Below are 12,577 nucleotides of genomic sequence, written 5' to 3'. Positions count from 1 at the left end.
ATCACAGCCCTCACGGCACCCCTAGCCTATCACTGCCCCCAGCACCTCCCCACGGCAGGCAGCCGCTATTGCCCTTCCCATCCAGCACCCCCATCCTGCCCCCCGCTCCAGCTTACCGTTAATAGCTCCAGCCAGAGCCCCCATCACCTCCCCGTCTGCTCTCCCGCCTCAGCTCCCGTCACCTTCCCTGTCACCTCCCATGCCAGTCCGCCCCTCCCATCACGGCTCCATCGCCTCCTGCATCTCTAGGTCAGATTCTACAGCTCCCTTGGACCTGAGGCTGGGGGGCTGGGAAACAGCAGGAGAGGATGAAGAGGGGAGCGGAGGGGGCAGGGAGTGTGAGAGGAGAGAGGGGGGCCGGGAGGAGGACCTGCCCCGGGACCCCTCACCCGCAACCCGGCAGGCGTGGGCCAGGCGCTGGTGACGCTGTCCAAGGTGCTGGGACAGCCGGGCCGGGTGTGGGGCGCGGGCGCTGCGGACCTGGATCTGAATCTGCAACCCACTCCTTCCCAGCTTGAGCAGGTGGCTCCCACCCTCTGCACCTCAGCTGTGCTATGTGTTAAGTGGGGTGACGCCCGCCGGCTGGGTGAGGGAGCCGGACAGGCTGCCAGGAGGTGTCTGCGTCAGCCCCCGCTGCCCAGTCTGCTCTAGCTCTGGCCTCTGAGGACCCACATTAATGAGGCTGGTTCTGCAGCACGGCTCTGGGTCCCCCAGGGCCTAACCACTAAAGAGCAGCAGCTGGCAGCCCAGCCAGGCCCCATGGGACCCAAGAGGCCTCCCTTACCCCCTCCCTCCTTCTCGTCTCCTCTGTCCCAGCCTCCCTTTTCACCCAAGCCTGAGGTCTTCTCCAGGACCTTGCTGATGCTGTTACCTCCACCTTAAAGTGTTCCTCAAACCATGCAGACCCTTGGAAGACTCCTCCTCCAGGAAGTCCTCCCTCTCAGAGGCCTCAGGCACACACTGCCCACATTACTTGGCCAAAGGCTACCTATACCTCTCCTATGAGGCATTTACATCTCTTTCCTACTTGAGCATGAGTGCCAATTATGTGCAAAGTCATATTCTTTGTGCTTTACCTGCATTATCACATTTAAATCCTTGCGACAACCCTCTCAGGTAGGGACTATTCTTATTCCCATTTCCAGAGGAGGAAACTGAGGCGCCAAGAGGTTAAGGGCCTTGCCCACGGTCACCGAGCCAGCCACGGGTTAAGCTGGGATGCAGATCTCTAGCTGTGGCCTCGGAGTCAGGGGGCTTGGCTGCCATTCCCACCATAGGCCTCTGCCTCTGCCTCCACTGGGCTCCGAAATCAATGAGGCAGGGGCCTGTCCTCTCTGAGTCCCCGGGACCCAGCCCTGGGCCTGTGGCTGAGCCGGCACCACTGACTATCAAATAAAAGTGAGGATGAACGTATGGTATCAAAGGGGGCTCCTGGAGCAAGACGAGCGGCCAGTGGCCAAAACAGGGGGGTCTGCAATGGTGGGAATGGAGGCAGCGGGGCAGGTGGGGGTGACAGACACCCACGTATGGATTAGTTGAACCCGCACCAGCATGTGACGGACACCTCCCCACCCAAACATGCATAGTCCTTCATGCCATGATGCCAGCCCCAGCCCCAGGGGCCTTCAAGGTTGGCTGGGAGAGGGTCCCAAGGGGTCCTGTAACTAGGGAGCTGGCCCCGGAGGCCTCTGGGGTTGCACAAGCTGTTCTTGCCTTGGTAGACACCCTGACAACAAGTCCCAACAGAGCTTTCAAGGGAGAAGGGGGAGGAGCCTTTCTCAGCCGGCACTGACTGTGACCTTGTTCTGCATCCCTGAGAACTGTCTGAGAGGCCTAGATTCCAGCTTGGGATGGGCTGGCTGTGTTACCTTGGACAAGTTACTCACCCTCTCTGGGCCTCAGTCTTCTATCTGTATGATGACCTGCCTAGGAGTCTAAATTCTGACAGTGTTTTCCCTGCTGCTGACTAACTCCTCCTCCATCTGGGTGGCCCCACCTAGTCCCCCGACATCCTGAAAGTGTCTTCAGACAGGATGTTCCCATATGGGCAGGGACCAGGCCTGAGGGGAGCGCAGGCCACCTACAGAAGGGATGATGTAGGCCTGGGAGCTGCTGAAGCCGGCCACCACCTGTTACTCCAGCCTGACAGCTTGGGAGCGCGAGCAGTTGTGTTTGGAGCCTTGGGGACAGCCGTTGTGTATGGTCCCGAGCCTGGCCTCCCCCAGACTCAGCTGTCCCATCTACAGAGTGGGCAAAAGGCTCCCGTAGTGCCCCCAGCAGCAGAGGGAGAGAATAGGGGACACCTGTCAGTCAGAAAGGCAGCCCTCCCCTCTGTCCCCAGCCATGTGAGTCCACGGTAGAATCTGGAAAGTGGCTACGTCACACCTCTGCCCAGATGTGGGGACTGGGTGGAAAATCCAGGCTCTGGGTCAGGTCTTCGGTGGGGGTGGGGCAGTGGGGTGGAATGGCCAGTGACCCTCAGGAAAGTTATGGCCTCACAGGGGACACCCCTGTAGTAATCTAAGATCACATGGCCCAGGGTCACAGCGTTCCCTGACCACACGGGCTCCGGACCTGTCTGCCTTCAAAGGGAACCTCGCACACTGTGGGGCAGTAAAAACAGCCCAGTAGGGGAGCGGCGAGGGGGCAGCAGCTGAACAAACAGCATCCCCCAGGGGACCTGGCCTGGCCTCTCCCCTGTGGTCTGAGTCTGACACCTGGGCTTTCTTTTACTGGCTGCATGACAGCCATGTAGACGGGCATTTGCATGTCACTGGTGTCCAAGCGGGTTGGTGCTGTGTGTCTGCACACGCACGCGCCCCTCTCCCAGCACGCACCGCCAGACAGGGACTTCTGTGCGGCAGCGCCGTCCTCCCCGAAGCGGGCAGGGGAAGAGCGTGCTGGGTCAGGGGCTGGCAAGCTGCCTTCCGCCTGCCTCGGCACAGCTTGGGAGCTGAGAGTGCTTTTTACATTTTTAAATGGTTGAGAAAAAAGAAACATAGTATTTCATGACCCGTGGAAATTATATGAAATTCAATATTGGTGTCCACAGCTAGTTTCAGGAGAACACAGTCGCATTCATTCCCTCACGTCCTGTCCTGGGCTGCTTTTAGGCCCCAATGGCAGAGTGCAGCTGTTTCAACAGAGACGGTGGGACCCACAAAGGCTAAAACCTTATCACAAGGTCTGCTGGCTCCAAGTCGGGGCGCTGGCAAAGCTGGGCATGCTGCTTCCACCCCCAAAGTTAAAGTGCAGCTTCAGTGAACTTATCAAGAATTTTACAACGAGAAAATCTAGATAGAAGCTGTGCTCATTACAGTACACACATGCCAGCTTTGGGTTTTACAACTTTACACTGTTGAGAGAGAGAGAGAGAGAGAGAGAGAGAGAGAGAGAGAGAAACTATAATCCTTTTACAATTCAGAATCTCCCACTTGTCTCTTACGCACCACCGTACGACTCAGCACATGCCATGCACATGGCCGGTGCTTAGTGAAGGTTTGTGGGATAAGATTACAGCCTTGGTTCTCTCCATCAACTAAGAACCTTGCTAACAAAGTGACTTTTGCCCATTTCATAGCTGAGGCCTGGACAGGTGAGGACACCTGCCTGAGGGTCTTCCCTGGAGCATTAATATTGAGGACGAGATGTCCTTTCTTGATACTTTTTCCTTCTGGGGGAAGTGGGCGCATACTAGGACGTGTCTGGCAGGGAAGCATCGTGCCCATCCCTCCGGTAGTTTTCCATCCCTTTAGGTTCCATCCATAGCCCCATGGGTTTCTGGGCTTTCCTCCCTTGCGTGGGGTCTGGGCAGTCACCCAGGAGCCCATGGAGGGAAGAGTGCTCCCCGCGCCCCCTTTTCCGGCAAACAGGGGCAGGTGTGGAGTGAGCAGCTCCAGGGCGGGGCATGTGAGGAAGTGACTGAAGTTGAAGGTCTGGGGGATCCAGAGAGGCTATAACATAACAGAGGTGCCTGCTGAAAGGGGGAATGAAGGGAGCTTGAAGAGCTAGGAACCCAAGTGGGGTGCTGTGAATAGAAAAGGACCCCCAAGGAGAGGGAATCAAAGACAAATCAGCCAGCTAGGCAGCCTTGGGTGGGGTTATCCATCTTCGAAGGATCCCCCTGCCCCCAGCCAGGCCCTTAAAAATTTCCACCTGGCACTAACTCTGAATCCGCACCACCCCTGACATTGGGCCCATGAAAAATCCCATGTCGTCGATGGTCAGACCCCGGCCTTCCACCCGAGAAGGTTCCGGCAAACACCTGAGAGAGTGTGGCAGAGGATGCCTGGTGCCTCTCCTTTCTCTGTCGGGCACTTGGAGCCCCTCTGGAAGAAAAGGCACGAGGACTCGATGGTGAGCTGCTCAGAATATTGAAAGCCTTTTTTGTGGCTGTTCAGGCCACGCTCCAGGCCCACGTTCTATCACCTTCCTCACATTCGTGGTGCTCCAAACACAGTGGATGGAATGCACTCTGCTCCTTCCCACCACAGGGCCTTTGCACCGGCTGCTCCCTCTGCCTAGGACACTGCCCCACTCACTTAGTCTTGAGACTTGCGGTCTCACAACTCTCCCTCAAATGAGTCTTCCGTGGCCACCCCCAGGTCAGCTTTATGTCATGTCCTCGGACCTGAAACTGAGTATCTGTGAGATTATGTGTTTGTGGGCTCCCCGACTGCACCGGGACCTCCTGCCAGGCCCTCCAGGGTAGACCACTGCTCTGGACCCTGTCTGCCTGGCTCCGGGCTACAGTCCGGTGCTCAGCACAGGGCTGGACACACAGCAGGGAATCAGTACGCGATTGTATGGTGGCATGAATGAAAGCTTGGCCCCCCAAGGGACTGCGGTCAATGCCTGGAGTCACGGAAACATCGATGTACCGAGAAGGAACATCAATAAACCATTTTTACGGATTCACCTGGGTTTCCACACTCTCTGCAGGCACCGAGCTGTGTTCTAGAGCGGAGTCACCCACCAGAGCTCTCTGCGGTGATGGCAACGCTCCAGGTCCATGCCGTCCGGTGCGTCAGTCATGTGACACATGTGGCTGGTGGGACCGAAGACGGGAATTCTCAATTTTCTTTAATTTTCATTAATGTAAATGTAAAGAGCCACATGGCATGAGCGGCTGCCGTATTGGACGGCGCAGCTCCAGTGAGAAGGGACAGGTCCTACTGTCTCCAAGGCTGTTACATGCAGTTCTGCCACCCAGGGATTCACAGGAAGGCCCCCCAAACTTCCCTGGCTAGTCCTCAGGATCAAACATGACACGGATTCTTTGGCAGCCTCTGTCCCCCACTGCCCACCATGCTTGTCACAGAGACCACAGTGAGGGCACATCTCCAGAACAAATATGCCAGGACAGGGCCTCCCCATTTTTATCACCAGCATCACCTACCACATGACCACCAAACTACTACCAACCTCATTCTCTCCATCAGCACCATCCCATCTCACCACCAACAAGACAACCACCGGGACAGCCACGAGGACGACCAATCCCACAGTCAACACTCCCCTCGGCGTCACCACCACCACCACTCCCCCATCGTTACCACCCGCCCCACTGTCAGCACCACCAGCACCCCCTTGCCCCACCAGTACCATCAGCACGATTCCACCCCAACACCACCGACACCTAGAGGCAGCACAGTGTACCAGTTAAGGGCCTTGGCTCTGGAATATGGTGGCCTGGGCTTAAATCCCAGCTCCGAGTTTAAATCACTTAGCTTCTGTGAGACTCAGTGGCTTCCTCTGTAAAGCGGGACTCATAATAATCACGATACAATAATAAGACTTACTGTTTGGTTGTTGGGAAAATAATGAAAGGAGGAAGTAGATGGAAAGTCCTTTCACTAGGATAACTGTCCCACATTCTGTGCTCTGTGAGCATGGCTTTATTTCATCCTTCTGTGGCAGCGAGAGCTATTAACCCATTCATTTTACAGATGAGGACTCTGAGTCTAAGAGGTGATGATGTAACTTGCTGAAGGTCCTGTAACTAAGAGGCTGCATTGGAACCAAAGTCTGTCCCATTTTTGGGGGTGGGGGGGAGTGGGGAGGCTGGATCAGCAGACTCGCCTTCCTGAAGTTCCAGGCTCCCTCAGGGAAGAGGGGGGTTTAGCACCCCACTGCCAACGGTGGTGCGGGGTAGGGTGGGGGCAGGAAGCGAGACCACTCACCTGTGTCCTGACGGAACTGGTGCATGGACTGCAGGTCGATGATGTAGGGCACCAGCTGGCTGTCCACCTGCCCCAGGACCACGGAGCCGCGGGCGTCCTCCTTGAGCACATTCTCAATGTGGTGGCACACGGTGGCCGTGTAAGGCCGCCAACGGCTGTGCTCATTCAGCCACTCCCACACCACGACCCGGGCCGCATTCTGCGGGGGGAAGCCCAGCCCGTTGACCGGCATCATGACGCCCTGGCCTGGCCGGGACATGGCCGCTGCCTCGGGGGCCAGGACCCCCCTATTACTGGCCCAGTGCGTCCTGGGCCTGCGGGCAAGCAGGGGACTTCCTTTTTCCCCCGGGGGGAACGGCGGGGGCTGTCTGGCCTCTTTTCTAGCTCCCTGTCCTCTGGGAGGCCCAGAGGCCTCGGTGAGATGAGTGTGGGGTGGTCTTCCAGGCTCCAGCACCCCTTCCGTGCAGAGCTGTCTCAGAGAAAGGGCGCCGCTGCAGAAAGCAAGTGTCTTCCTTACGATGGGGAAACGCTGCTCTCAGTTTCCTGGCTCCCACCGCTCCAACAGGGAGGGAGGCGGTCGCCCCTACTCTCGGTCCAGTCTCACGCCTGCCGGTCCCTGTCCTTCTTCCAGGTCAGCGCGGCGCCCGTCACCCAGGAGGCCCGGCCCAGCCTGCTGCTCTCTGCGGCGCGCGGCCAGCCCTCTGCGTTCCAAACTGCAACGGCGCCCCGGACCCTGCGCCTGGCTCCAGTGGGGCTGCTTGCCTTGTCTCCGGCCCGCCCCCCCGACGGCTCCTGCTGAAGGGGGCGTCCCTGTCCTCCTGGTCCCTGCTCCACGGCGTCCTGGAAGGCCTGGGTGGCTGAAGAATGCACGGGGGAAGGGTGCGGCGCGCGTCCCCAGCTCGCCCGCCCGGGCTGCAGCTCCGGAGCTGCGCCGGGGGGACGAGGGGGGCGGGGGCCCGTGGGCACGCCCCACCCCACTCGTGCTCGCGACTTGCCTGGAGACAAGAAGGAGAGAGGGCCCTTTAAGAATAGAGCGCGGCACCCCCTCCCCCTTCCCAGGAGAGCGATCGTCTGAGAACAATGGGGAACCGATGGGGTGGCGGCAGCAAGGGGGCTGAAGGGGGTCGCCACCGCGTTCCCGAGGGGCAGGCCTGAAGGCAGGGCTGGAGCCGGGCGAACGATTTCCTGAGACTCACGCCTGCGACGCCCCCTCCTCAGCTTCCCGAGCGCTCTCCTCCCCGCGGCCGGGGATGCAGGGTGCGCGGGGGTGCGCGGGGATGCAGGCGCGGCCCAGGCCCCTCGGGGGTAGCGTCACGGAGGACGCGAAGCCGGAGCTGGGGCGTCGCTGGCTCCCGCCCTGGGGGTAAGAGCCGCGTTCCCGAGCCCAGACCTCCCCAGGGCGCTCGCGGACCCCCGCAGCAGCCGGGGGTGGGGCCCCGGAGCACCCCGCGCTCTCACCGCCTCGCCTCGCCTCGCCTTTCCCCCGGCTCGCGCTACAGCACCGCCGCCTCCTGGGCTCCCCCCGGAGTGGGAGGGAGCCGCGGTCCCGCCTCCGCGGCCGCCGCGCGCCGGACGCTGGGCTTTCCACGCGCGGACAGACTACGCCGCCGACCGACGGACGCGTGAGCCGGCTGCCGGACGCCGGGATCCCGCGGGTGGGAGGTGCCGCGGCGGCAGCGCTCCGGGGAGGGAAGGAGGAGGGGGCGGAGAGGGAGGAAGGGGAGGAGACAGATCGCGGCCGTAAGCGCCGCCAGCGCCGACACGCGATTCCCCGGGGCGCCCCAAATCCTCCGCTAGGCCCACCTGGGACCCCAGGAGGGCTCCTTACCCCATGCAAGGCAGGGAGTGAGGTGTTTGTTGGTCGCCTGCTTGAATCTTAGTCATCTTTACATTCCAGTTGCCATGTCCAGGGCCTGGCACACACTAGGCATTCAATAAATGCTTGAATGAATGGATAAGAACCAGAGATTGTCTAAAGAAAGATCTTAACACATTCTAGGGCAGCTTTCTCTTCTCCTTCAACTCTTCGGGGCGAGGGGAATGAGGTCGGCCTGGCAAGGCCTATTTCAGAGCTGAATGGGATCATGGAATCTGAAGTGTACATATAGGGAGACTGAGGCCCAGAGAGGGTAAGAAATAGGCTTAGAGACACACAGCAGTTTGGAGCAGGGCCCCGACGCCAACCCAGAGCGGATTCTCCTCCTAGGACCCAATTAGCCAGCCCAGAGCCTAATTCCCCAAAGCCCCCACCTGCTCCAGGTGAATGGGGTAGCAGCAGTACCCTTCCTGGGGGGTGGTGTGGGGGACCTTGGCCAGGAGGCAGAGACCTTTAGAGAAGACGAGGGCAAGCACTCTGTCATCTCATTCAAAGATGCCTGCAAACAATAGGTGCTCACTAAGTGCTGGGTGAGGGTTGGCTGGATGGAAGGGATGCAGGTGGTAGCAGCAGCTCAAGTGTTAATGGGATGGCCAGGTCTCCCTGCTCTGGCAAGCTGGATGCAGCTGGGGACACACATCAGCGCGGAGGGGGTGGACCACCCGGGGCCTGTGGGTGTTTAGATTAGGGAAGATGAAGGATGCGTCCGGGAACTCCAGTCTGGGCAGCAGATGGGGGTCAGCGGCCTGCTTGGGAGCCTGCCCAGGGCGGCCCACGCTCCTCTTCCTCCCTGGGGCAGATGGTGATAAACTAGGCGAGGTCATGGGCAGGCTGCTCAGGGGCGCTTTCCCAGAACTGAATGCTGGTTCCCCAGCCAGCTGGGGTGACCTCCCCGCCCAGGCCCCTGCTCTGTCCTGCAGCCCGGTGCCTGATGGTCTTTGCCGGACTGGGTCAATGATTCTGCTTGCTTGCGCCTGCTGCAGACTAGAGAGAGGTTCTGTCTGAGGACAGGGCGGGCTCTGCAGGGATAATGCTCCAACAGCATCGCTGGGAATTTAACCCAGGGTCCACCATTGGCTTTCCGGGGTTCCATGAAGGCCCCCACTCCCATTACAGACTAACATGTCTGTGCATTCTTCTGGGAAGAAGAGCTCTGACTTTCAGAGATTCTTCTTAAAGGAGGCTGTGATTCAAAAGATTCAGAGCTGATGCTCAACAACCTTAGGTTATAGAAGGGGATCTGGGGACCCCAGGGTGGGGAAAAGACTAGCTCAAGGTCACATGGAAATTTAGCAGCCAGTTGGAAAGAATCCAAGAGCCAGACTGCATAAGGCCATTTAAGGTCTGACTAAATGTCACCTCCTCCAGGAAGCCTTCCCTGAACTCGTTCCTTTGTCCTCTGTGCTCCTCTGCCCAGACCTTGATGTGACACCCTGTATCACAATTCGCCACTTTAGTGCTGTCCCTGCCAGACTGAGATGCTCATGAGATCAGGGACTGTGTACTTTTCATCTGGTACGGTGTGGCTGGTGCTCACTGAGTGATATTTATCATGTATTGAGTACCTATTACGTGCCGAGCACTTACCTAAGACTCACGGCTCTTCACAGCTGCACCACAAGGTAGGTAATATTGTCCTCATTCTACAGATGGAAAAAAATCCTGAGGTTAAGTGGCTTGCCCAAGTTCCCAGAAGGAGTAAGTGACAGAGCTGGGATTTGAACCTCAAACCCTTTTGCACCTTCCACAGCAGCATGCTGCCTCTGGGTTTGTTTAGTAGCCTCCTGATGAATGACATCCAGCTGTACGTAATGCAACGGAGTCAGGGGAGGGGAAAGGAATCTGGCTTTTAAGGGGCCCATGCCCTGCTGGCGAGATGGCTCAGACACCAGTAGAGAAGCCAATGGAACAAACACGTTCAAGCATGAATTGTTTTGTTTTGTTTTTGTTTTTGTTTTTAATTTGTATGTATTTGTATGTATTACATCCCTAGAAAAAGAATCCCGGGAGGTGACATTTTAGCTGCTCCCCAATGTGGATAAGCAGAGGACGAGCAGAGGGCCATGCAAAGACCCAGAGGTGGGAAAGAGCTTCGTGTGTTAGAGCAACAGAGAGGAGGCCAGAGTGACCACTGAGGTGGAGCAGGAGGGTGGAGTGAGACGAAGTGGGCAGGGCCACCATGCAGGGTCTTATACACCCCAGCATGGGGCTGGGAGTTTTTGCTGAAGCCATAGGGAATTACTGAAGGGGAAGCCCTGCCTTCAAAAACTCTGGTCCCATTGGTCAATGGTCCTTTCCCTGAATGGGGGGCCAGGGAGGATTGAAACTGAGAGAGGTCTTAATTAGCCCACTTCTGGGTAATTGGGCCAATAGTACAAGTATGAGCTCTCAGGTCTTGTATTGGGCCATCACCTTGTTCATTCAATCAGAAGGTGTTTATTGAGCATCTACTATGTGCCAGCCACCAGTCTCGGTGCTGGGGATACAGCAGTGTATGAGTCTAAAATTTCTGACCATCCCCTTGTGCTGACATTTTACTGTGCTTGTGTGTGTAGGGGGGATAGAGAGTAAACAAACAAGTACGAAAGTAAAACACATCATATGTCATCAAATGTAAGCACCCTGGAGGAAAATAGACATTGGATGTTGCTGGTGGGATGTAAATTGGTGCCACCTGTTAGAATACCGTCTGGCTTGACCTCCTAAGGCTGAGCACGTGCATGTGCCCAATGACCCAGCAATTCCACTTAAAGTACGGGCCCCGGAGTCATGTGGAAGAATATTCACAGGGGCTGTGTTCACAGCGGCCAAAATCATGAAGCAAACCAAAGGTCCAGCTGTGGGAAAGCAGACGAGTAAGTTCCCATGATGAAATATTACATGGCAGTCAAAATGAAGGAACGACAGCCACACATCACGAAACGGGGGGATCGCTGAAATAGAAGAGCCAGTGAAAATTGCCCCATTACATGACCAGGAAACCTTTTATGTAAAGCTAAAAGCAACTAAAATTATACAGACATAGGTAACAATAAAACTTAAAAAGAATAAGTACAGGGTTCGGGATGAGGATTATGGTGGGGAGGATATGATGCTGGGGCGGGGGAGCCATATATATGGTTAGATGTAGATTATTGTCAAAATTCTGGTTTTTGTTTGGGGTGGTAGTTTCATGGGTGTTCATTATTAAAACTAATTAAAAGCTGATGAGAGTGGGTTATGAACCAAGGGTTATGATTAACCCCATTTTTGTGTGTGAACTGATGTAAAAAGGAAAAGAGCAGGCCAGCAGGAAGGGCACTGGGGCATGGTGGGATGAAGGGGGTTTGCAATATTCAATCAGTTGGTCAAAGGAAGCGCCACTGAGGGGACAGCTGAGCCAAGACTCGAAGGAGGGAGTTAGGGAACCCTGGGGAGATCCAGGGAAGTGTCCTAAGCAGAGAGCTGAACAAGTGCAAAGGCCCTGAGGTGGCATGTTCTAGGAATGGCGGTGAGGTCTGTGGGCTGGAGACAGTGAGTGGGGGTACCTGTCCTGAAGATGATCTGTGTGGAGGGGAGCAATCAAGCAGGCTTTTGGGGGCCAGGGGGTGGAGGTAAGGAAGGAGAGGGAGGATGTTCAGGATTCCCTGAAGAGCCCATATCTTGAGTCTGCTCTTTCTGAGACATTTGCTGTTCAATTTTTCCTTGGGTTCCATGAAGCACTTATGTTTCTTGGAGGTGGTTTAACTGGGTTTCTGTTACTTGCAAGCCAGTGAGTCCTACTTGGATTAGTCACTGACCCTGTGGCTGAAGGTCATGGTGTGGGTTTCTTTAGGAGGGTTTTTTGGGAGAAAGTGCGAAGCGGAGAGTAGATGCTGTGCCGCAGAAAACCACTGGGAGATGGGGGAGACCCAGGCCGGCATCCAATGTGGGTGCACAATGGTAACCAGCCCACTCACTGAGTGCTTTCTAGGCATCGGGGATTTTATTAAGCTCTTTCTGTCCTCCCAGGTGTTGTAACAGATCTTACCGATGAGGAAACTGAGGCCCAGGGAGGTTATGACGTCGTGCCCAGGGAGCAGCTGAGCCGGAAAATCCCAGGTCTGCTTGATCTTCAAGTGTTGCCCCTGGATAGGAGATCTGAGGTCCATTTCCATGGTGATGTACCTTATCTTTCAGTAACCTGGGGGCAGTGAGTCCTCGTCACCTCTCTTCTCCAGCGCCTGCGCCTGCGCAGTCTGGAGGCCTGAGGGCGGCGTGGCAAGGTGGGCACACAGCACCCAGGGCTGCTGTGTCTCCAGCACAGAGAGAAGGGACCCAGAGGGAAAACGGGGCTCAGAGTGGGGTGGGACAGGGATGTCCCGGGAGTGCTGAGCAGCTTGGGGCTTTTGCAGAGTTGGTTCGCCTTAAAAAGAGGGCGGGAGGAGAGAGGAGAGAGGGGAGAGGAGGGAGGAGCTCTAACTTGCTCCAGGACCCTAGTGCTTTTTCCCCCTCTAGAAACCACCACTGAAATGACACGCGAGTGGGCGCATAGCGCCCC

At 56.9% G+C, this 12,577-nt stretch overlaps 1 protein-coding gene across 1 annotated transcript in view; it reads right to left on the bottom strand.

Moving 5' to 3' along the window:
- The window catches only part of DTX1 (deltex E3 ubiquitin ligase 1), a 32,153-nt gene extending 24,923 nt beyond the window's left edge, over positions 1-7,230 (bottom strand). Inside the window, exon 1 of the mRNA XM_090292423.1 lies at positions 6,183-7,230. Coding sequence (XP_090148549.1) covers positions 6,183-6,441 — 259 coding nt within the window. The 5' untranslated portion in view covers positions 6,442-7,230. The remainder of the gene's footprint in view (positions 1-6,182) is intronic.
- Positions 7,231-12,577: the final 5,347 nt, after the last annotated feature.

This window comes from Furipterus horrens, unplaced genomic scaffold, assembly GCF_987537825.1.
Source record: "Furipterus horrens unplaced genomic scaffold, mFurHor1.1.pri manual_scaffold_11, whole genome shotgun sequence".
NCBI classification, from domain to species: domain Eukaryota; kingdom Metazoa; phylum Chordata; class Mammalia; order Chiroptera; family Furipteridae; genus Furipterus; species Furipterus horrens.
The sequence above is the reverse complement of the archived record's forward strand: the minus strand, read 5'-3'. Positions and strand labels throughout refer to the sequence as shown.